We start from the raw sequence: 24521 nt of genomic DNA, 5'->3' as shown, positions 1-24521 counted from the left end.
TGTGTGTTTTAGGCTTTTGCTCACTTTTTGTGGTTCCTTGTCAATCACTTGGTTAATAGAATTTATTTCCATCATTCTTCTGTTGAGCCTCCTTCCAAATTGCTTACACCCTTGACACAGTATGGGTTGAATTGTTGACTTGAATAATTTGGTCAATAATCATATAAGTTTTGGGTTTTGCTGGTGAAAACTCCTTCGATAGAGTAATCAAAAGCATTATGCTTATTATTTGTAATGTGCATGTTATTCTTTTTATATTAAAAGAATTTGAAACACCTCATCTCAAAACTGTTTATCAGAATGCCACCCATCGAGGCGATTAGTCTCTGAAAAAATTGCTCGTTATGTTTGGAAAAGGGAAGACCTTTATAGACCTTTGCTATTTTTGTGCTGCTGAATTTTTTGCTGCAGGGTGCAAGGCAGGGCCGGTCCTAGCAGGTGCGGGGCTAGGGGCGAACCTTCAGTGCGGGGCCCTTCACTTAAAATATTAAACTCTATACCCCATCTACAAACTCGAGCATTTTGAATCCCTACCACTCTCTGGCTAAGTATGTGTTCCCCTCCCAAATTCAGACTTCGTAATTACGCTGTTATGATACCATCACGCAGTTGAGTTCAAAATAGTATAATACAGTAAAATTTATTATTACACTCACTACCTCATTTGATAAGTTAAGAAACCTTAGTATCATTATCATCTATTCTTTGTGGCTGGTATTAGGAGTACAATCTAGAATAATAGAAAAGTATACTTACTTTCTTTTACATTGTTAATTATATAGCATTATTATTCCTTTTTCATAAAATTATTTTTTGTCTAGCACGGACTTAACAATACAGTAATAGTTGACATTGCGTTTTCAAAACAATCGTATATTTTAATTTTTTTTTTTCACGTACACGGGGCCTCCCAAAGCGCGGGGTGGTCGCCCCGCCCTAAGGCCGGCCCTGGTGCAAGGAGCCCATGACTTTAAAAAATGAGAACATCTTGCCTTACCCATAGTGAAAAGACAAGGGTAGCTTTTATTCTATATTATTTTTGCACATGATACTGTCAATCCTAATAATACTACATGGTGCATTTTTTGTGATTGAATACTTCCTGAACATTTCTTTTCAGTTAAGCGCGGTTTGAAAACTTATAAGACTTGGACGTTGAATTTTCTCTATTACGAGGTATCAAGGAATTAAGGGTTATTTCAGATATTCTTTTAACAGTGGATACGGCAGACTGACAATAAGAAGTTTCACGAGACCTCAAGTAATAATTCGATTTACCCGCTTTTCCGTTGACGCCCGGGATTTTTCGAGGCTCAATTGTTTGTCCGTCGAATTTCGATTCAGTCCAATCAGCTGAGAAAAGCCAGCAAGTTTTGTTTGCTGTTTTTATTCACGATAGGTCTTGCTGATTAGTTTGTGTCTTTTTATATTGCTATTCCATATATTTATTACTATTTCATGAGATGTGGCTTTACTGCACTTGTAATTGTGTAATTGAGGTGAATGTTTTCTGACAGAAATCGAAGAATTTTCAATGGCTGTTTGGAGACTTTTTAAGTGCAATTGGCGGTGCAAATCTGGTGAATCATGACATAAACAATGACGCTGTAACCCGATAATTATCAAACTGAAATTTGGGGAGAGTGCCGAACCAGGGAAGATATTAGTCGATTAATGGAAGATGGAAACCAACCCACTCAGCATCATTTTAGTGAAAAGTGACAGTAAAGGTGATCGGCTGCTGTTCCGTTACCCTTTTGTGACAGATACTCGCTCAGATATTGGGCTCCACAGTAGGAGGAAAAATCCCTATGCGCTTACTGTGACTGAAGACTTGTTACAGACTCCGCCTCCACAGACTTCAAATATTCATAATGGTGATCTTACTGGATTTTCTGATGAGGTATTAATTGCTTGATAAAAATATTTTGCCTCGAATCAATCAAATATTGCGCGTATAATTTTGTGGTCACATTTGAAAATCGTGTTAATCTGGAATTGTAATTCTTGCTCCTAACATCAGGTTTTGTCCACCCTATTTGCTGTGAAACCAGAGCTATGCAATGAAAAGTTCGAGCTGAAAGTAAATGATGTCAGATTTGTGGGGCATCCAACTTTGCTTCACTCTGCTAGCTGCACTGGAAATCAAGATAACCCTTCCATTATATTAATAAATATCGTGTTTGCACTCCAGGTACTTACCCAGTTCTTATAGCTTTTTCAATAACGATTTGTTATTATTTTGAACATCGTTGTAAAAAATTATTTTTTTAGGCTACTGCTAGCCATTCCATTGTTAAATGTTACCATGTTTTGAGCCGGCGATTGGGAATGTCCTTACGCCATGAAGAAAATCGATGTGCATACCTCAGCAAAGAGACGAGAACTATGGTCACTGCTCATGATGAAGTTGTAGCTGGTCGACCATGTGATTCGCATTCATGGAAAAGGTAAAGTTAATGTCATTTTCTTTGGAGAGATGTTCAGTCCTTCGTTTTTTGACGAATTTCTGTTGCATAATATTGTTATTGACTTGTTTATTTATTCAAGCGTTGGCCCTGAAGGGGAGAGGGGTCCTCCTGAGGGTGGCCAGGGTGCTCTGAGGGCTGGAGGTGAACTACCTGAATCTCCTTATGAGCTGATACTGCAAAGAAGTGGTCTTGCAAGGGACTTGAAAGAGGTGTACGAAAATCTAAGATCTACTGGTCTTGTGCATCTTCGAGTTAATGGTTTTATAGACGTGAGTGTTCCTTGTTTGACTTATCTTTTGACCATGCTTCAATAATGCGTTGAAAATCGACCGTATCCAATAGAATAGCCAAGGAAGGATGGGTGAAGTACAACTACTCCCGTTTAAGTTGGGTGTTTGTGATTCCTGTTGAGCATACTCTCCCCCCTTCCATCTATAGAAAAATCTCTTTTCTGTTGGGTGTTCTTGTCATTCTCTAGGAACATAAAATCTTGGTTTTCTAGTGGTAGTTTGTGTGGCCTTCATGGCAGCATAAGAATGTCTTTGGCATGTTTTGGCAGTGAGCATCAAGCTGAAGGCTAGTCAAAACCGTGCGGTGTGATGCAGACCCTAATTTCCTTGCCCTCCAGTCACCTCCCCTGAGATGGGCATTACATAAGTTATTAATCGTGGTTACCATGGCTATTCATGCTTATTTTTTATCCATATGCATATTGAAACTGTATCCATGATCTCAATCCTAAGCCAAACTTTCGCAACGTAAACTGTAAGATGTAAACTATAAATAGGAAATACAAAACCCATGCAAGGGTTTTTGTATTTCCTATTTATAGTGTATGGGTTGTCTGCCGGATGGGAAAACAATGAGGTCCAGCCTCAAGGTTGCTTGGCCTTGAGGCCGGACCTCATTGGATTCCCATCTGGCCGTCTGGCCAACGATCCACCTCAAGGAATCGCCACACACTGTCAGTTCTGCCTTCAGTTCGGGACTGTACAGTCCAGGCCTTGAGGCCAAACTGAACGTGTATGGTGGGCCTAAGAGTACTTTGGCTGCCTCGAATTACTGTGAAATTGACCATTTATTTAATATGCATGCTTACGGGAAATGGAAATGCAGTTGATTAATATGTCTTCTGCTGGGTTTGCATTAAAGCACTAATGACCTCTGCAGGAACCTCTATGGTTTGATCCCCTTTAGATCCTGTTCTCTTTTCCTCATGACTTGAAAGGTATCGATGACAAAAATTTCTGCATTATTAGGCTATACCACCTGTAATCGAGAAGCATGATTATGCCCATAATAATTTCAATTACACATTAATTATGGGTGTATGGAACTCTATCATCCATTTTCCTTAAAAAGTAATGGAAATGAATTTATGGCTCAGTAGCAGTCATTCATAAGGCTGAGAGTCTGAAATGTAATGAAGGTGTTAGATTTGGTTGAATGTAAGAGTTGTAGATTCTGACGGTCTACCATTTAGAGCAAAAACATCAATAAGTTAGGTAAAAAACATATTTCATGCTGAAATTTTCAAGACAGGAATTCCACAGAGAGTTACTAATTATGTAGATTATTTTCATTCCATTTAAAATGAACTTTTACAAATCCACCATCTACTGTATTGATTAATACGCCAAACAGCTGAGTAATGGCAAATTGGTGGCATAGGTTTTCTTGCATTGTAGTGTCATTCTAAACATGTATCTCACCATATTTCTAAATTTCCGAGAGACAATTTTTTATCATTTCTAATATTAATTTTTTCTGTTTTCTTTCTGCAGATAAGCTTCTGTTTGCCCCAAAGAGTACACAGAGGCATCTCAGATGGTGGCAGTGGTCCACCTGTAGAGCCAGAGGCAATTGATAAATGCCTACGTGCCTTGAGGCCATACCATGCCATTCTTCTTCTAGTTGGCAAAGGGGATTTGAAGGGATGGCTTCCTCCTCGAGCTGCTCCAGCTCTTACTCGCTTGCTGGCTCATCACTCACCAAGAAAGTCACTCCTCAGGCTCACTTCAGATACTGGCCTTACACTTTCACAGGTGAGGATATTTTGAGGCTGTTATATTATGTAGTCACCAGTCTATTGTCTTAGAAAAGAAGTCTTTTCTAAGACCATAGACTGGTGAATTCCAAGAAGGGTTTCATATGTTTTGCTGTAAAAAAGCCTGTATAGAATTATTGGCTAGAGGTGTAGTATAATTTCCTCTCTGAATTGAAAGTCCATCCCTAATTGATGACATATTTTAAACCCTGAATTGATTAGGATTTCAAATCATAATCATATCCTTCAAAAGAGGATAAGTGATTGTTTAAGATATTATTACATACATAACTTACCTGGAAACAGTGGTGAATGGATCTTTATTTCATAAAATGAAAATAAATCTTTGTCTTGGTAGAGGTGAGGCAAAAAATCATTAGCATTGGAATTATGGCTTTGTTTGCATTAAATATGCTGTTACCAATTGACTTTAAGTAGAAATGCACTCATAATTAATGCATTAGCACTCATCATTTCATTTTAAATGTATATCTTCCTAATAAAAAATAAATTCCTCGTGTATATACATATATCTTCCCTTGGATATGTCCCATGCCTGTTGTTCCAAATGCTGTTGATAGTGACTGAATTAAAATTGCATTGATTTCTGCCATGAAAGCTCTTGAAATAGACTGTTAAACTGCTATTTTATTTACTGACTTGATTACCTTTTTTAAATTTAAATGTGGAATGGATAGTTTCAATAGTTCCTCACTCAAAATTTGAAGCTCTTGTCATTCTGTAACTTTGTGAAAAATCAGGTTAAGTTGTGCAAGTTAATCAATCGAAATATCAAATCAGCAGCTGAATCATCCCAAATTATAATCAGAACTAATTCTTCCACCAAAAAAATCAGTTTTTTTTTTAATTCCATTCTTCATCTTCACTTTCTCATCCATAGTTGGGAGCTTAATGAGGTTAATGATAATATAGTTATTACCAGTTAGTCTTGATAATGACGGTGTAAACGTCGAAACTAGTTGACAGCTAAAATAAAGTTTGTGGAATAGTACTGTGTTTTTGTTTCACCGTGAATATTTCTTCGTTCCACCAAGTAACGCCCAAATCAGTTGATTTTATAATATAGTTACTTTGTTAGATAAAATTAAAACAAATCTTTATTTATTTTTAAAAATTTTTTTATAGGTTTACCAGCTTGTAGGTCTAATGGTGTACTGGGCCAAAGCAATGGTAATTTACCCTCTATGCCGCAGCAATTTGTATGCTATAGCTCCCGGTGCTCCTACAGCTCCCTCTAAAGTACCTGGTCTCACTCAGTCCTTCTCTGAGCAATTTAATGGACATGGTTTGCTAGCAACGGTGGCTCATTTCACGCCACCCACCACCCTAGGCAACTTCCTGCTCAGTCCTTCTCTTCCTCCTCCATCTCGGCCAATCACGCAACCACGAGCGGCCAGGACAATCCCTGCCGTGATTTGGCTTCTCCGCAACCGCTTCCTTATCCAGTTGCACACATATGTGTTCTTCGTTCCTCCCCAACGTGAAGTCCTTCCCGTCGCTTCTGAAGAACCTCTAAGGTAGGGAATGTGATTTTTGATATAAGTTGTCTCTTTGAATTGCCAGTTTTAATGGATGAGGTATGATTTATAATACAGTGGAACTTGGTTATTACGTCATCAAAGGGACCAGAAGATTTTTAACGTTATATCCGAGTGACGTTATAAAAAAGCAGCCTTTAATCTGAGTGAAAGGACAAAGTTAAAACGCAAATGTTCGGCTATATACAACACTGTTTATTGAAAAGTACTCGTACATTGGAATATGTATAATAAAAAATGATATTCACAATGAAATATTTTATAGCCTATTAAAAACCTTACTTTACTGTCAAAAAAAATCTGTGATCTTCTTTTGAGCGGTCCTCTCAGAAATATAAATTCTCTCCGTTTTGCAACAAACGTCTTGAAGCGCGCTGAGTGTTGAAGCAGTGCAGCAGTGAAGCACTTTTGCAACCTAAGAATCGCAAAATTTTTGACGCTATACCAGAGCGTTGCAATATTTGTCGACGATATAAACGGGTTTTTGTGCAACTTAAAATGTTCAATTTTGGCTGGTTTATATAAAATGTGACGTTAAACCCGAGTTGACGTTACAGCCGATGCCGTTATAACCAAGTTCCACTGTAGAAGACTGATTATCGGACATTTTAACTGTCAACTGTCACATAATCAAATGGTGGTGGCCTCAAAATTTCCTCTCCCTCCCTACCCTATAATATATTAATGTGGGTTTGATTGTTAAGTTAAAAATCCTAATGTAAAAGGCCAATGTTACTGTTTTCAGTGGTACAAGATTATATAAATAAAATCTGCCTCTCAGATGCCTGTGAACTGGACCCTTCTGTGTATTACTAGCTTTGCTTGACAATCCAGCCAATTTAACTGTACATAGGCTCTAATTATGTGCAAATATTCATTGTTGTTATTAGGTACCTATTAAACACCTTGTCTTTTTACTCATCAGAGGGGAAATAAATATAAGAAAATCAAAATCCAAAATATGTTGCTGGGGATGGTGCTTCAATTGTTCAAGATTAACTCTGATACATACATATTTTTTTATGTTTATATTATGTGTCGATGTTAATATAAATGTGTTGCCAAGGACTCACCTCAAGGAAAGTACAGTAAAACCTCTATGTAGTGAACCTCTTTACATCATAAACCTCCATACTTCATACCACTTGTACGGTCCCGTCAGATTTACATGTAAATTTATATAGGCAAACCTCTTTGTAGTGAACCTCTATATATTGTTGAACCTCCACTTATCATACCAAGGAGATACCCCTGGGACAGCCTAACTACCTCCACCCATTGCACCGAGACAACTAGAGACCATTAATGCAGCCAAAATTACATATGTACATGGAATGACATTTTCAGCAATAAATTTTTCACCCTTATTTTTTTTCTTATACACCTTTAATATGCTGTAATTTTCATGTTGACCAGTAGTTATGGCCATTTTGTTCCATATGAGAGCATACCTAATAGTAAATAAGAAAAAAGGTATCCAACTATCCCAATCATTTTAATTAACTGCTGAATTAAAAGAGATCACATCGTTTTCTCTAGAATCATGGTAAAAATCATACGATAGTGCTCACTTTCTGTAATTATTAATTAATGAATATATGTTCACTAATGCGTGCATGCCTGTTTAAACACATAAATATAATGGTTTTAAAGACAGTAGTGCCTTTCATTTCCAATGGATTTGAAAAAAAGGTGCCTATCACTGAAAACCCTCTATAGTGAACCTCCATACATCAAATTGCCCAAACTTTGGTCCCCTCCATTGCGATGTAAAGAGGTTTTACTGTAATTAGAATTTAGGATTATTTGCATTTTGGGCTGTTAACATGTTCCCTGCCACGGATTTTTTTAAGAAATCGCCCATTATGCCAAAGTGCTCTCCATATCTTTTTTCTTTCACTTTATTACTTTGATTCATTCCATTTGAATTTTCATGTGCATTTGGCTTTGTGTGGTTTGTCGGTCACATCATGTACGTAGCACCAAAGTAACTGTGACCAACGGCATGCCATGAGATGCCAAAAAAAGCGACTCATTCTTCGATCAATATGACCGAAACGGCAGTGAATGTGTTAAGACAGAGCTCTCTCTTGAATTTGGAGTTGAGATATGCTCTCCATCAGTTAGTAGGAGAGAGTTTATTTGTCAGTAGTGCTTATTTTAATTGTCATTTTTTTAAAGCCCTTCTGCTAGAGCCTCAAACTGTGAACTACGGTTTCAAATTGGTGATGATGCTGATGATCCTCCAAACGCTGAGGTAACCACCAAGGTAAATTCATATTATGTCACGTATAATTGCTTTGCTACTTTTCTCTGCTTACATTTTTCCATCAGCTCAATTTAAAATTCCAGCAGATATTTGGACTATAATCTGCTCCATTTTATTATTATAGATATTTTTGGGAAGGCTATGATGAATAATCCTTTAAGGATTAAATAAGTGTACATCTTCTAACTCTTTCCATTCATACAGAAGTGATATAAAAAGTAAAAGAAAATATGGGAGGACTTTTTGGGGCTTCATCCTTTACCTTTGGATATAATGAGCATTTGAGCTACTGCTTTTCAGGCATTCTATTTACCCAGCTGTATGTGGAATGTAGTGATTGGTACATATTTTTGTATTTACTCTCAAGTGCCCTTTACCAGGCTTAAAGCCAAAATTTTTAAAGTTCCTTTGGTTCATTTATTTAAATTGATCCAAATTATAATTTTGTGAGAGTGTAGGAGGCCTTCGTTGACATGGTCATGTTGACGTCTAGGTAGAGAACATTTTTTTTTGCCTGAGAATCCTTTTCTTCTAGAACTTGATTCATGTCATTTTCAGTATTTCTTGATAATCAACTTTCAGCTTGCTTATTCTTATCCTCAGCAAGTCTTTTGAAATGCATTGAACGTTTCTTAAATATTTTAATTGTTTTTATATCATCATGGTAAGCTAATTCTTTGGTTAACTTAATTCTTATGATGACTTTTTTATCATTGAAGGTTTTGAATGGAAACGGGTCTACTAATGATGTTTCTGTGGATCCAAAAGAAGGAGACAATGAAGAGAAAGCTGACAGAGATGTAGAGGAACCACTCGCAAAAGCAGGTCTTTCGCCGAGTGAACGAGCTGCAGTAATGGCAGTTCCAGCTGCATCATGCCCTGAGGATCTTGCTCTCTTCGCTAAGTTGGTGAGTTTGTCTCAACCATTCTAGTATGTTCACTTTTAAGCGTTTTTACTAGTGATGGGTCGGTTCGATTCTTTGATTCCTCGATTCTTGGCCAAGAACGGGAATCGAAAATGAGTACTTGCCAAGGAGAAAAATCGATTCCGATTCCAGTAGTACTTCAAGCCACAAATTTATATACGAATGTGTTTCCAATAGTCATTTGAATTTTCACGCCACGTAATCGTAATAACACAACACATTACATATAGATTCTAAGTGGCACACCACTTCCAGAGGAGCAAATGCAGACTAGGGAGCCTGTGACAGGTATATGGTCAAGACACAGTGATGCATTTGGAAAAGTACCCAAAGTCACGGTAGCAAACACTGTTGGAGGTGAAGTGGAAGCTTGTTTATCAGATATGAATGCACCACCAAATTCCTTCCATGGGAAATACTGGAAGACCTGCATCTCCTACCCAAGGCTGAAAGTAGCAGGGAAAAAGTTTTTTGCCATACCGCAATCCACTGTGTTCAGTGAAAGACTTTTTAGGTCGGCAGGAAAAATATGTGATGTAAAACGCAACAGGCTTGGTCCTGACAGAGTGAAGATGCTTTGCTTTCTGAGCAAAAATTTAAAATCTGTAAAAGGGGATTAAATATGTGAGACATTATTGATAATGATAAGATATTTACAATAAAAGATAGATATTAAAGGAGATACTTTTATTTTAAATTGAAACATGAGTGCTAATATTCTAAAGAAATATGTACCTATGAGGTAACACCACTTTTCAGGTATGTTCTGTTTTGAAATTTTGCTATTATATTTTAATTACAAGGTGATGATATGAAAGATGCTTTTGTCAACTGATTCTTTCACAGAGTAATCATTTTTAAGTTGCTGACTTGTTGCCTGGAATTAAGTGATATTTTCCTTGGAGCCTATGGCATCACAATTGATGGAATTGGTATCGGTAGAATCGGAATCGAAATGTCAGAATCGGAATCGTTAAAATTTTGGAATCGACCCATCACTAGTTTTTACCCAGGCCATTTTGGTTAGTAAATTACGGAAGTGCCTTATATTAATTGCTTTTATTTTGAGTTTTTGTTGTCAATTTGGTGGAAATCTCTCTCTATATTTTGAGGTGTTTTCTATAGCTTTGGTATGTATCTATTTTTAAGCATATTTAAGTAGGGAACAGTTAAATGAAGTGGTTACAAAAATGCAAGTTCTCTAATGTTGAGTTTGGTCAAATCTTAAACATCTTAACTGCCTTGCCATAGATGTGGCCTATTGCAAGAACTCTTTCTAAGCTATTGTTGAGCTCCCATTAGTTTGACAACGCCCAAAAGCAATGGGAGGGCCTATAGAGGGACCGTGTATTGTAATTGTTATTATTTCAATAAACATCTTGTACTATTCACCTGAAGAGATGATAATTTTGTTATAGGATCCTATTTTGATTGACACCCTCTGCTTCTGTTATTTTTTTATTTACTCTTATACTTAGACTTACTCTTATGCCTATTGGTATATGTTGTCTCTAAAGAGAGTAATGCAAAGGTAGACACAGTGGACATCTCAAAAACATACCACGTATCAAGTTAAAATTAGAATAAATATGTCCTTAAAAGAAATGTCTTAAGGGTATTCTGTATGCTATAGCTATTTGAGATACACAAGTACTTCATGGGATTTCGTTTTATATGGTTAGAGCTACTTTTAATTCACTGCATATGTAATAACAGATCTTCTATAGTGTGCGAAGAAGTAGTTTTTGCTCGTATTTCCTGAAACTTATGTCTTATTGTTTGTATTCTTATTAGTTTGAGGACATAGCTTCCATAAAATTCCATTTGTAATGAAGAAAAGGAAAAATACATTAGCAATTTAAACACTTTAACTCTTTCAATATTAGTTTGGTGATAATTGAAAGAGGTGTAATGATGTTCATTAGTCAAATAAGGATAAAATCAGCATCAGGAGTAGACTTCCAAGTATGTACTGATTATGGAAAGAAACTGATGTCTCGTGATAGGAGTATTGTTTTAATTATTGAATTTGCTGCTCTCGGCAATACATAGGTAAAAGATATATTTTTTTAATTATGAGTATGTCTTGCGAGGTTCTAAATTAGATTTGTAACTAAATAATTTAGCCACCAATGTTGCTATATAAAATACTTATAGCCTTTCTCGTGGTATTAAATTACCTTAAAAATTGTTAAGAGGAAAGAACCCATTGCTAATGACCACCTTTTCCCTTTCCACTCCCCCCTCCTAGACATTCCACTATTACACCCCAAAAAATCCTTGTGACGCCAACCCACGCTCTTCTTTGTAACTACCTCTGGTTTTTCCCCTATCCCTTCCCTCCTTCACCATTCCCGTCACTTACTTCTCCCCTCTCCCCTTCCCCTCTCCCCTTCCCCTCCAATCACCCGACCACAGAGTATATATACCGGCAAATTCTGATGTGTATCACTAGTCTTGAAAATGGTACAGTGTAACCGAAACTAGTCGGCAATAAAGTGTGTGTTTTTGTAGAAAAGCTAAGAAATTTCCTTCCAAACATTAAATATGGAATTCTACAAAGTAAAGGCCTCAACAATTCAGTGCTTCAATTCAATGATTTATTACTTGTTACTGCAAGAGGTTTTTTTTGTTATTTTATACGTATCATGTTTAGTCAAATTTTAACATGTTCCAAAGACTTCAGAGTATTTTGTATTCAATAGCCGTTTAAAATACACAAGGATTTCATGTGCACATAGAAATTTTTCCTGCAAGGCTTATTAGCTGAGGAGATTTCCTGTGTTCTTTTTAAATACAATAAGTAAAAAAAAATTAGAAATGCTTATGAAGAATGTTATTAGTTATCTAGTTATAAGCACATTGAATGTAGGTGAGTGCCTGTTTTTAACATATTTCCTCTGTTTTGTGTATTCATAGGTAGGCCACTTCAAAGGAACTAGTCATTTAGAAGAGATAATGTATGTTGAGAAAGTGAGTAGATCACAGTTACTACAAATTATTGATAAGTTTAGGGATGTGCTTGTGACTTTTGAAATGGAAGATCCTGCTTTGGCAATGTTTTATGGTCACTCAGGGGAATAGAGAACTACTACTCTAGAAGCTGGTCGATATTTGTCCAAGTGATTTTGAAAGAAGTGTAATGTGTTTGGAGGAGGAAATGAGGCAATGATGATAACTCTGCTTTGGAAATAAGAACGTTGCCGCCAATGGACATCAAAAGATATTTGCCATTTGCTTTGATAATTGGTATATAAATATTCTAATTAGTAATCTCTTATTCAAAGCCTTGTATCGCCATTTTTACTCAATTTTGATTCCCAATAATTGAAGAGAGTTGTAAATAGTTAGCACTGAAAATCGTCCTTCTTAATTTCAATTTCCCAAAAACCACCAATCACACTTTAAAAGCTTTAAATAAATTTTATTCTATTATGTATGGGCTAGCCATACTAATAGCTTATTTTTTTATGCATTCTATGATTCCCAGACGTTTATCTTTTGTTTTGTCAATATCTTCATAATCACTGGAGCAATCGGCTGGTTTAGTGCATTGGAATTTCAGGTGCAAAATAATCGAGAAGTTGATATTATGGAGATACATAATATTTTGGCCAATCTAAAAGAGAATGTTATTTTATAGATTAATGCTAATTAATTTTGCCTTCTACATGTATCAATATGGCAGAGTGTTCAATATTGAGGCTCATTTTGACTCTCATCTCCACGCATCGCTACTGATTTAAATACATATATATCCCAAATGATGCTTTGGAAAAAAGATGATGTATTTTTTAAATATTGTTGAATAAATTTTTAAGTTATTATTTTTGCCATCATTAACTACATTTAATGAAGTGTAAATATTTTCCTGCATCTCGAAAGTAACCATTATCTTACTATGTTTCATTTTCTATTTTTGGCTGTTTATCCATTAATGATGGTTCAGGGTGGAGGTTTTCGGGGTTAGCACCGCGTAGATTGGTCTCTGCAGACAACAGTTTCACCGGCATTGCAGCAGGCTTCTTCAGGTCAATGAAGTGAAGAAGCCTGCTGGAATGCCGGCAAAACTGTTGTCTGCAGAGACCAATCTACGCGGTTAACCCCGAAAACCTCCACCCTGAATCTTCGCCACACCGCGAAAGCCTACACAAGGACTTCATTTATGATGGTATTTAGCACGTTTGGATGCCTAATGTAAAACGTTGTACATGCATGAGAATAATGGCTAGGCGTAGGTCCACTAACATAATCAGATCTCCCCCTCTATATCAGCCTCCAAACATGTCATAGGCACTACCATCTCCAAATTGCATTGCACAGTCATTTTGGAAGTCGCATAAAAGCTCCATAGGGATGGATGGAGTTTGCATCCATTGAGGTTGTTCCTAGGTATCTTCTAGCAAGGTGTTGGAGCAGACCAGTTGTAAAGAAACAAGAAAACCACTATCAAAGTGTACTAAATAATTTAGCCACCAATGTTGCTACAAAAAATACTTTCAGCCGTTCTCGTGGTATTAAATTACCTTCAATTCAATGATTATAACTTGATACTGCGAGAGGTTTTTTGTTATTTTTATACGTATCATGTTTAGTTAAATTTTAACATGTTCCAATGTCTTCAGAGTATTTAGTATTCAATAGCCGTTTGAAATACACAAGGATTTCATATGCACATAGAGATTTTTCGTGCAAGGCTTATTAGAAAAAAGAACAACAGTTTGTTTTTAGTATAATTTTTTGTCGTTAAGTGTTTGCATGGAGAGGGACACAAGAATTATCATCCTCCGCGATTTTCATCTATCGTTGAAGAATTTTCTTCGAAGACTCGTTTTTATGTCACTTCGAAACACGTTTGTTAAAATTTGTCCTTTGACGGTACCAAACTTTTAACGCTTTATCTACTAAGCCGCCGGTAACTATGCTAAATTGTATTTGACCTTGCGTGATATTTCACATATATCATACTTTTTACAAAATCCTACACTGCAATTATCAATTAGTTTTTCTAATTTGTGTAGCACTTCCCACTAAAAGTACAGTTTAAGAGAGTGGAGGAATAATTTAGGTTTACCTAATTAATATTTTTTCAACCTGACGTATCAATATTTTAATTATTAAATTCCAACTTTTTTACTCAGGGTAAGATGAATATCGTGAATCATTATTTAATGGGGTAGAATCGTTCATTTTCAGTGCTTACGTCAGCCATCCAGGTATTTGCAGTGGAAATAATTTGTTAGTGCTTAGCTTATCAATATCATTTAATTAATGGTATAAGGTTACTAATATTTCCTAGCTAAGGAAAGGCTAGGCAATAAATATGTTGGCCTTCTGAGTCAACCTCTCAATCAAGGCTGTTTAATTCATTGCTGTCGCAAAATTGACTGTGAGCAACTGCGAGAGTGAATTTTTATCCAATTTTTCATTACCTGAGCAAGTTATTTCACCTTTCTTCTTTCAGAATTTATATAATATATGCCACTGAGTTTTATTTAATTTCCTGCTACTGAGGGTAATACTTGACTTAAACATATTCAAGTAATGAATCACCTTGGAGTTGGCCGATGCAATGCGGTTTGGCATAGAGGAACTTGCACTTTAGGCATAATCTCAGCAAAGTACATATCTATTAATCCGTTGTGAAGTCAGGAACTGTTCAGCGTTTCACCCATTCTTCCTTCCTGTTGATAGTTATTTTTTGGCTCCATTTGCATCGCACACGCAGCTAGATCAGCTCGTTACAACCTTGAGTTGACGCACAATTGTAATGCGGTGTTGCATTTTGCAAGATAACAGCACATTTTGATGCCTTGCGTAAGTTCATCAACTTACTAATGATGTCTTGGAACGAATCTTGTTTGTATACCGTGGACTTACTTTGTATTGGGGAGATATCAACCCTCGATTGCGTCTTGTCGCATTCTTCTATTGATAAAACCAAACGAATATTCTAGTTTTTTTTTTATTTGCACGTAATTTTATCTTGTATATTATACATATGACTGTGAAGCTATTCTGCAGTGCAGCTACAAGTATGGTATATTGAAGAGGCAAGAAATTTTGACGAAGCATGTTTTGTGCGACAATTCCTAAAAGAAACGTTCATACGAACTTCGTTATTACAAACTTCCAGTTTTTTTGGTCCCATGACTTGGTAATACCAATAGTCTGCTGTAAATATGGCCATTAGATTTTTTCAATGGTGTCACGTATCATGTCATATAATACCATAAACTCTGTGTTTGATATGGAATATCAATATTTATGGTTGAACCCATGGGCTAGCTTGCGCTCAGGACTCCAGATAGGAAAAATGACCAAAGAAATAATGCCATATAGTTTTTATTGGCTTTTCTTTGTATTACAAAGTTTTGGCAGTTTTTATTCTAAATTAGATACAAATCAGTCTTAGTCTTAGCAAATTAGAATTAATTCCATATAAATATTCTAAAAATAATTTAATTTTCCACTGTTTTATGAAGCTGCTATTGTGAAGGATCACAAATGGTTAATCACTATTGGGACATTAGTTGAAAATCCAAATGCCTCTGTTGATCTAAGTTTATAAAAATTCCTCGAATGCAAGATGCAGAGTGACGTAGAAATTATTCCTTAAGCATCATGCTTAAGTCAACCAAAACATGAAATCATACTTGAGTATTCATGTGATAGGTACTAGATTCATGTAGGGATACTTTTCCCTTATCAACTACAGACAAGATCATTATCAAACAGTAACTTATATTGCTGCATATTGTGATTAGGTTTTGCCATTTTATTTTAACGGGACCCAACTGAATTTTACATAATTGAAAGAAATTCTGCTAATCACCCATTGGGATAGGCCTTTTGGTGCTTCACAGTATGCAGACTGTAATAAAGATTCATAAGTTTTTAGCAGAGAGACTTTTTGTTAGATTGCCACCAATGAAGGCCTCATCTGGTATAAAGGTTGTTAAAAATGTATACCAATCATTTTCCTTGGAAACAAGCTAATCCTTCATCATAAAAATGAAATCTCTGAATCGGCTGGAAGCCAAGGAAAATGTATTCAAACTGAACATTTTTACTACTTATTTTTGACCAAAAAAGGTGCTTGTCGCTGAATGCATGTTAGGGGATTATACCTCATTTTGAAAGGTATGATATGATTAAGCATACCCCCTTAGTGAGGATTTTTTTGACCTATTATCAGTCATTGGTATCTAAATTACATGCCCCCTTAAATGTGCTCAAAAATAATTTACAATGACAATGCCAAGGGAGATATTCCATTCAGTTGTCTCAATTATTGGATTATAGGTGAGCATGGGGTGTTTTTATTGGGTATTAGAGTTCAAGGGATGACTTCATCCTATTTAAGTCACAAATACAGGATTTTGTATTTCTTCACCCTAATGACTGCTTTCTAATCCACCACGGAAAAGGAATCAATGGGAGAATGATTGAGATTTCTTGGTAATCACCAATGAATATTTCAGAAATATTGCTGTTGAATTTTAGCGTTGTGTCGAACTTATAGTTGGCATGCTTCTCACTTGAACCCATAGCCCTCCTTTTGACACTGTGATGAAGTATCGTGGGTCGAAAGTAATTGGTCGTTGTGTTTTTTCATGTGGAGAAAGTTCAAAGTGTGGGATTAGGGTGGCTATTGCTGATTTTGCCATCAAAAGGCCTAACCGGAATCCTGAAATAAGAAATTTACATGGTATAAGTATCTGAATGCATTAAAAACAATAATTAGCCGATATATGTGAAATATAGAAACAAAATGGCTCGAATAAAATTCCAAGGCCGTAATCATTAGCATATAATGGACTCTTTCAACAATTTCTTTTTACTAGAGATGTGCGAATAGTATCCGCGAATACTCAAATACCTTGAATACTAGAAAGTATTCGATATTCGAGATCTCGAATAATTATGCTAAAAGTAAGGTCTCAAATACTTTGAATTTCACGCCATACACTGTCGCACGCACGTCATAAGTAGTTGACTAGGATACAATGTAGGGACTCTAGTGGTTTATTGCATGCAGCACGGTTTTAGACAAGTTAACGAACTACATCAAATTCGCGGAAAGGAGTGGTGAATAGATATCATTCGACATGGGAATCAAAAATGGTCGGGGGAAAAATCCGAAAATGAACGTTTAGTTGCTTTGCGCAATTCTAGTATTCGAGGCATTCCAAATTTGAGCTTTTCGAATAATTGAGTTATGATTTAATATTCGAGTTGGAGAAATCTGCGATTCGACTCATCTCCGGTTTAAACATGTAAACATGCAATATCGCTTTGATGCTTTCAATTTTCACAGCAATTGATCACTTTAAATTTCTTTACTAGGTTTTTGCTTTTTCTTGATAGCTTCTTGATTTTTTTTTACCCGCATTCCTATTTTTTGTCATTGTTCTCTTGGTTTGTACTCTGTATGGCTCTATCGAAATCACCTGCTGCTGGGCAACTGATGCACTGTATTCCTGCAATGCAGAGGGCCTACAACTGTTGGGAGGGAATGAAGCCATTGTGTTTGAGACTCTCTAGGGGACCCTTCTACGTGTTGATGCTATTCATACGGAAAAATCCGCCTATCTGGACCGCATGACAAGTAATGCTTTTGGCCATTGCACAACAATGGATTTCGATTAGTATATAAACAAAGAAGAATATTTGAGGCAAGCAATACTATTAATTTGCATAAAATGATAGCAATTTTGTGTTTACTTAGCACAAGTTCACATTTTATCAAGAGAGCGTTCGTTTAGTCTACATAGCATTGGGATGTTTCCCTGAGGAACGAATTTGCACTATATCGAAATTGCGCTAGACGAGGCATCGGTGTTCTATGAGTGGAGGCAGAAATCTAAGTCTCCATTGCAATTTTCCAACTATTTCCTTGCTTAAAATGCTTAAATAACCTCGATGGAAATACACCGTGTTTGGTCTCATTCTTTATTAATTACATGCACATCACTATTTCTGTTGAATATGATGGCCTTTTGGCAGTTTTACTCAAGAAATACTTTTACTATTTCTTTTGTGTGTGCCCTCCTATGAACCATCAAATATTGAAAATTACATTCCATAAAGCATCAAATTGTATTAATGACTGAATGCATTGTAAAACCTGTTATAACTTCATTCATATAGGCACACAATCTCTCTTTCATTTTGTGTGCAAAATCTTTTGCACAGACTTTGTAAAACAAACCTTGTGAAACAGTCTTTTGAAAATAATCTAATTTTACCCACTTCCAACCAATATTCTTACTGTTGAGTTTGATGGTTAACTTTGTTAGCCTGCATGCAGCGTGCAAATATGCAAAGAGAAAATTGATGTGTTAGAGTACATACCTACGCATATTCTTGGACCTCCTCCATAAGGATAGTAAGTGAAAGTTTCCCTAGCATTTATCTCTTCTTTAGAAAAACGATTTGGATCAAACTCTTTGGCATTAGGATAGAAGGCATTATCCATGTGTATTCCATACATTGGCACCACAACTGGAAAGCCTTCTTTGAGGACTAAACCACCATAATCTGAATTTCTGTATGGGTTTGGAAGTCTGTACGGCTTGGAACAAGATCGCACCATGAAAGGGGCTGGAGGATAAAACCTCATAGTTTCTGAAACAGAAAAAATAGAGAAATATTAGTCACCCTATCATTAGACATGATGCCCATGAGATATTTAATGGATAGTACTTTTCTAGTTTTAGAGATATACAGTAGACTACGTTATTACGAAGTTCGCGGCACCGAAAACCGGCGGTTCGTAATAACGAAGTTCGTATCAACGTTTCTTTTAGGAATCATCGGAAAAAAGTATTTAATGATGACTGCTAATTTCCGGGTTCTTCAGCCGCGTCTGTCGTTTTTGGTTGACAACAGTTTCGGAAGCCATCCTGCTTCCGTCTTCAGGTCGAAGGTGAGAAGTTTTCATTTTTTGCCGTCTTATATAGCACTGGCCGATCTCCTCCTGTGCGCTGATTGGTCAGAACTCTCTTCCAAACGTTGCAAACAAAGTATTTAATATGTACGATTAAATTATGCGGAAATATGTTTAAACAGGAAAATTCATTCCAGTTTCTCTTCAGAAGAATGCGGCACGGCACAATCGAGGGTTGATATCTTCCCGTTTACAGTAAGTCCGATATACGAACTGGATGCATTTCAAGACCTTGTTCCTAAGTTAAAACATCCTACAATACGGCCGCTGAGAGTTTTCCGATGACACACAGAATGGTCTAGGTCAGGGTAGGGGACAAGGTTGCCAGCTAAGAAAGGGAAACGCCCACAATGAGTTCCACGAAGAAATGATGCGGAAGGGACGCCACGCGTGAAGGACCCAGAGGAAGAATCACTTGTTTTGGCCATTAGAAGAAAAGATTTTGTTGTGGATCTGCCGTATTTCGGTGCGCCTTATCCTGTTGACAACGTTGAGAGACAAGGCGAGGGTGCGTTTGAAGGACAGGGATTGGCTGTAAACCGTGCTGGCATAGGGTTATCCGCCCTTCCTATTGTGACGTCATTGGGTGACTTTCGCCGGCCGGACTGTGTGACATTGCATTGAGGAGTATGGTTATCCTACAAAATGCAACGCTGCATCACAATCGTGCTATAGCTCACGATATTACCAACTGATCTAGCTGGGCATGCCACCCAGCTGGAGCCGAAAAAAATCACTCCTCGCAGTAAGGATGAACGGGCGAAACGCTGAGCAGTTCCTAAATTCACACCAGATTCAATGATACTTTGTTCAGGTTGTGCCCAAAGTGAGAGTTCCTCTACGCCAAGCCAATCCGCGAAATATCGGCCAAATCGACAGGCGCCAAATTCGAAATTTGACAATTTTGAATGCTCGTATCTCTGAAAATTCTTAAAACGAATGTGCCTAGGAAGAGGACTAACTGTACGTCCAATTTACGAGCGGTTACGAGTGGGTCACCATGACTCCACTGGAATGAAGCTTATTACATGATGTTGCGTGTATACTGAAGAAAGAACCATTATTGACGCTCTTGGAAACAGTTCACGAGAAGAACTTAAACGCGGCGCGATTATTATTACTTAGCGTAGTGAATATCCACCTAAATGCCATTGCTTATGCGTGGAACTTAGTAATAAAGTTCATTTTATAGCCGCCGGAACTGGGACTGAGGTTCGTAATTTCGTAAAAACAAAAATTTCGCAATAACGTTTCTTTTACCATAGCTTGGATAGGCCTTTTCGTCGGGACCAACGATTTACTTCGTAATAACGAGGACTCCGTATTTACATTGTTCGTATTAAGGAGAATCTACTGTACATGTATTGGATTAGAGTCACTTATTAAATAAAATCATATGTGCTAATTATGCTTTAAGGAAAATATTAATGTGTAGAATAGTTTAGTACATATTGCATACATGTTCTTTTTTTTTGGAGTGGAGGAAAGGTTTTTAGTGGAAAGTTTTTCTTGAATAATGATGAAAAATGAGGGGTAAGAACAGTAATAAAATTTACAGTAGTGGTGATGGAGGAATCGTGACATTATTCATAAATAAAAATAAAGATCATGAAATTTTTATGCAATTAAGGGAATTGTTTTCAGAGAGGATTTAGGTGATTAATGGATGTTTCTGGGATAATGGGTGTACTATGGCGTAATTACACTGAAAGGTTCACAGTTCATAGAGTTTAATTTCAATTTTGCATCCCCGCCCCCATTTGTGTTGCCCCTGGTTGGCCATCCCTCTGGGTACACTACTGCCTGGAATGAAATTAATTTCAAAGTTGGAAGCCAGAAAATTACTGATAGTAAGTTTCCTATGCAGATAAAAGATATACTCACTTCTTGGCAGATTTTTCTTACTTATTTCGTAATAGATCATGCCTTAACCTATTTTTCTGCTATTGTTTCTAGACATATTTTGGCTCTTTTCATACCTATGAACAAGCTTTTAATTGCCCAATGAATGAAACTGGCTGGAAGCCATTTAATCTGCCACCTGTGAAACTTTTTTGGTGGCGATGAATGGGAGTTGCTTGGAGCAAAATTAAGGCAGTACAGTGGATGGTCAAGAGCATTCATCCCTGACTGTCTAGAAGATCACCACTTTTGTGGAATTGTCCTCATTTGTCTCCCATTGAAGACATGTGCTTCAATGATGACATCCAAACATACTGTACAAATGTATTGTTCACGTTACGTAAATTTACTTTAATTTACTAAAATTACGTAAATTACTGAATTTCATTTATCTCTATTGTAGAGTTTTTCATGGAGTGTGGCTTGGCAGTACATCTCCTCCGCTTACAAACTAGCTGACTGTCCTTCCCAAACCATCCTGCAACCCTCTGTCCTTTCAGCTAATTATTTGTCATCAGTTAGACTGTTATGTAGGTAGGATGATGCACGGTAAGGGTGGTCAGTCAAAAGCCAGTAAGGTACTGCCAGGTCTCTGATATTTGTATTACAAGGCTGGCTGCCATCCTATTGGCTGTCAGGAGCCATTGGCTTTTGTCATGGTGTTGGTTGGAATATTTTTGCAATCCAATCTGCAGTCTTGATTTATTTTTCAATTTCATATTTTCTCCTTATTCTATATTATTTTCACTTACTCACCATGCATCACCATATCCAAATATGTCATCTCCTGCAATGCCTCATAAGTCAAAACCCCTTTATGGCGTTTCAGTACCTCTTCGACTTCCATCCTAACCCTCTTCTGAATCTCATCATGATGAGCAAGTTCAAAGATTGTGAAACTTAGCAAAGTTGCAGTGGTCACCGTCCCATCACTCACAAAAGCCAGGGCAGCTGCTGTTATGTCATCCATTTCATCTTGATCAATTTCCGAAGCCATAACTGCAAGTATATCCAAAACAGGAAAAAATAATTAAATTCGACATAATTTTATTAACTGTAACAAAATTTAGGATGAAATATTAAATAAATTTAATTTTCATGCTTTTGAATATATATTGTGGAATTTCTCTAATCCCCCCTCATATTTTATCTTGTTTTTCATGAAGCAAATTAAATGTACCACCCAATGTCAGCCATGCTATGAAATGAAAATTAATTGCAGAAGAGAAACCTTTTACATTATTGAAATCTAACCCATCACATTCATATACCGCTGGTTTTATTCATTTGGAAAAGGGAGCCATAGTTTTTGAGTTTTTTTTCACTCGGGTGTTTAACCTGATATGCGAAGCCAAGGAGTTGCAGAGAAGGAGTGAGCCATTTGTTATGAGTCAGTGAAGATCTGCTTAACTTCGTGATCTTATTGTAGTTGATCATCTTAATATAGTGCATCAGTTTAGGTGTGAAAAGGTGAAGGCCTTTGCTTTTTCACTGTGAGTAACTTGAGAAATAGGAGACATTGAAAAACTGAAAAATATGGGTCTCATTATGTTTCAAATTCTATGAAAATCGGCAATATGTAATAATAAATTTTGCCTACAATGCCATTTCAGGAGCATACGCAAAGGTATTAATGTACATTTGTATGGTTATCAGATAAGAGGATTCTTGATACCTTTCGTTTAGAGCCCACTGACACCGAGGCCAACAGTGACATTATCTTTTACCCAACCCAAATAAGCAAATGCAAACATTGATGTACATCAGAATCTTGTGAGCTATGTTGTTTACCAAAATTATTATTTTTTGTTTCGGATACAATCGAGATGTGGGAATGGAGCAGAATTGAGAAGGTGAAGTCGATGGAGAGGGAAAGGAACAATGAAGTGGCGGATGATGAAATGGTGGGGGAAGATGATATGGTGGGTGAGGAGAGGAAACTCCAGAGGTGACTAGAGGGTTTGGATGGAGTGGGTACTGAATGGGAAGGGGATGTTTAAATCCAATTTAGAGGGAAGAATATTGAATAAGCGAAGAAGTGGAAGGAACAGACTAGGATTTACGTATAGTATGTATTAGAGGGAGTAGGCGTTATTGTGGGTATAGAAAGGAAGTTCAAATTGTGAGTGTAGGTTGGCAGGCAGTGGTGGATCTATGAGGGGGGAGGCTAAAGGGGCTATGGCCCCCCCGTGGGTATCCAATTTACACTAGATAGAATGGTAATTTTTTCCGACCCCCACTACTGCTGGAATTTTTAACCAAACTTAGCCTCCCTCTTGTCCCTGTCCTAGATCCGCCACTGCTGGCAGGGGTAATTGGAACGATGCTCAATCTAAAATTACCTTAACCATTAGAATACAGTGAGTCCTCGTTTAACGTCACTTACCGTTCCTGAAAAATGTGACGATAAACGAAATGACGTTAATCGAAACATAATATCGCATAAGAAACAATGTAAAAAGTGAATATCGGCTCACAACCTCACAATTCCTACGCGAAAAAATTTTAGCGTATCATATCTGGGGCATTTTTTACGATGGGAATGCCAAGCTATGGCATAAATACGAGTTCCTGTCTTCATCGACGACAATAGCAGCACTGACGTAAATCCTTCTCCATTTTTGTATCTTCCCGCATTTGCTTTTCGGCTTCGCTATGGTGGTCACCTGGGCATCATAATCGCTGACACATCGTCGCGGTTACAGGAACCAAAATTATTGTTAACACAGCGAAAAAAGTGACGACAAAAACTCCGAGTTCTACACGGAAAAATTCCTTGAAATCATTTTTTAGGTTCCTGAAAACCATTATGTCAAGTAAAACCTTGCGCACCATCCTAAGAATTCATTTTGCAGAAAATTTGCTAAAACCGTTATCGCAATTAGCAATAAACACACCGTTTTACACTTCGTTTAGACTGACTGTATTACCGCCCACAAAACGAACACCCTGCAACGCCCGCCGCTACGTATTTTTTTCTCGCGCGAAATTTAAAAGCCTTGACGTTATCGCGAAGCGAAGGTGCGATAAACGAATGACGGTCTCAAACTTTTCGTGACGTTATCGCGACATGACGTTAAACGGGGTGACGTAGAACGAGGACTCACTGTATCCTAATAATGAGGTATTTTTAGTATGGACTAAATTCTCTTAAGATGCAAGTTTTATCATCAAAAGGCAGAAACTGCGAACATCACTGTTACCCTTGATTATCATGTGATACACTGTATTTAAGCACTCTGTGTCTCAGGCGTGTGGAAGTCGAGATGCTGGACAAATTTATCTTTGTAGAAGAAAAGCCGGTTTGAAGCTTACATATTCCCACCAATCCTACTGTGTGTGGAGAAAATGACCATTGTTATGCTCCTCCTGATAACAACCGCAACCACCGCAAA

At 37.1% G+C, this 24521-nt stretch overlaps 2 protein-coding genes across 6 annotated transcripts in view; one reads left to right on the top strand and one right to left on the bottom strand.

Moving 5' to 3' along the window:
- The first annotated feature begins 1327 nt into the window (after nucleotides 1-1327).
- LOC124155811 (GATOR complex protein NPRL3) lies at nucleotides 1328-13099 on the top strand. 2 transcript variants are annotated; one of them, XM_046529936.1, is made up of 10 exons: nucleotides 1328-1412; nucleotides 1518-1903; nucleotides 2024-2194; nucleotides 2275-2450; nucleotides 2551-2740; nucleotides 4256-4516; nucleotides 5665-6056; nucleotides 8259-8346; nucleotides 9066-9254; nucleotides 12192-13099. In XM_046529936.1, the coding sequence occupies exons 2-10, from the start codon at nucleotides 1682-1684 to the stop codon at nucleotides 12354-12356; spliced, it is 1854 nt and encodes a 617-aa protein (XP_046385892.1). In that variant the 5' UTR covers nucleotides 1328-1412; nucleotides 1518-1681; the 3' UTR covers nucleotides 12357-13099. The 2 variants fall into 2 exon arrangements, with proteins under 2 accessions (XP_046385892.1, XP_046385893.1); XM_046529937.1 differs by having other exon boundaries at nucleotides 1334-1399.
- A 2502-nt stretch (nucleotides 13100-15601) lies between these two features.
- Nucleotides 15602-24521, bottom strand: part of LOC124155810 (probable cytochrome P450 6a13) — a 34963-nt gene continuing 26043 nt past the window's right edge. For all 4 annotated transcript variants that reach the window (XM_046529933.1, XM_046529935.1, XM_046529931.1 and 1 more), the window contains 3 exons: nucleotides 21883-22125; nucleotides 18630-18902; nucleotides 15602-16962 (listed from right to left, as the gene is read on the bottom strand). In XM_046529933.1, coding sequence (XP_046385889.1) covers nucleotides 16775-16962; nucleotides 18630-18902; nucleotides 21883-22125 — 704 coding nt within the window. In that variant the 3' untranslated portion in view covers nucleotides 15602-16774. The remainder of the gene's footprint in view (nucleotides 16963-18629; nucleotides 18903-21882; nucleotides 22126-24521) is intronic.

This window comes from Ischnura elegans, chromosome 3, assembly GCF_921293095.1.
Source record: "Ischnura elegans chromosome 3, ioIscEleg1.1, whole genome shotgun sequence".
Classification (NCBI taxonomy): domain Eukaryota; kingdom Metazoa; phylum Arthropoda; class Insecta; order Odonata; family Coenagrionidae; genus Ischnura; species Ischnura elegans.
Note: the sequence above shows the minus strand (reverse complement) of the source record. Positions and strands in the feature narration are given on the sequence as shown.

Coding starts and splice junctions, on each gene's coding strand:
- LOC124155811 (XM_046529936.1), top strand. CDS start 1,682: ATGGAAACCAACCCACTCAGCATCATTTTAGTGAAAAGTGACAGTAAA. Junction 2,741..4,255: donor GAGTTAATGGTTTTATAGAC/GTGAGTGTTCCT, acceptor TTCTTTCTGCAG/ATAAGCTTCTGTTTGCCCCA. Junction 8,347..9,065: donor ACGCTGAGGTAACCACCAAG/GTAAATTCATAT, acceptor TTATCATTGAAG/GTTTTGAATGGAAACGGGTC.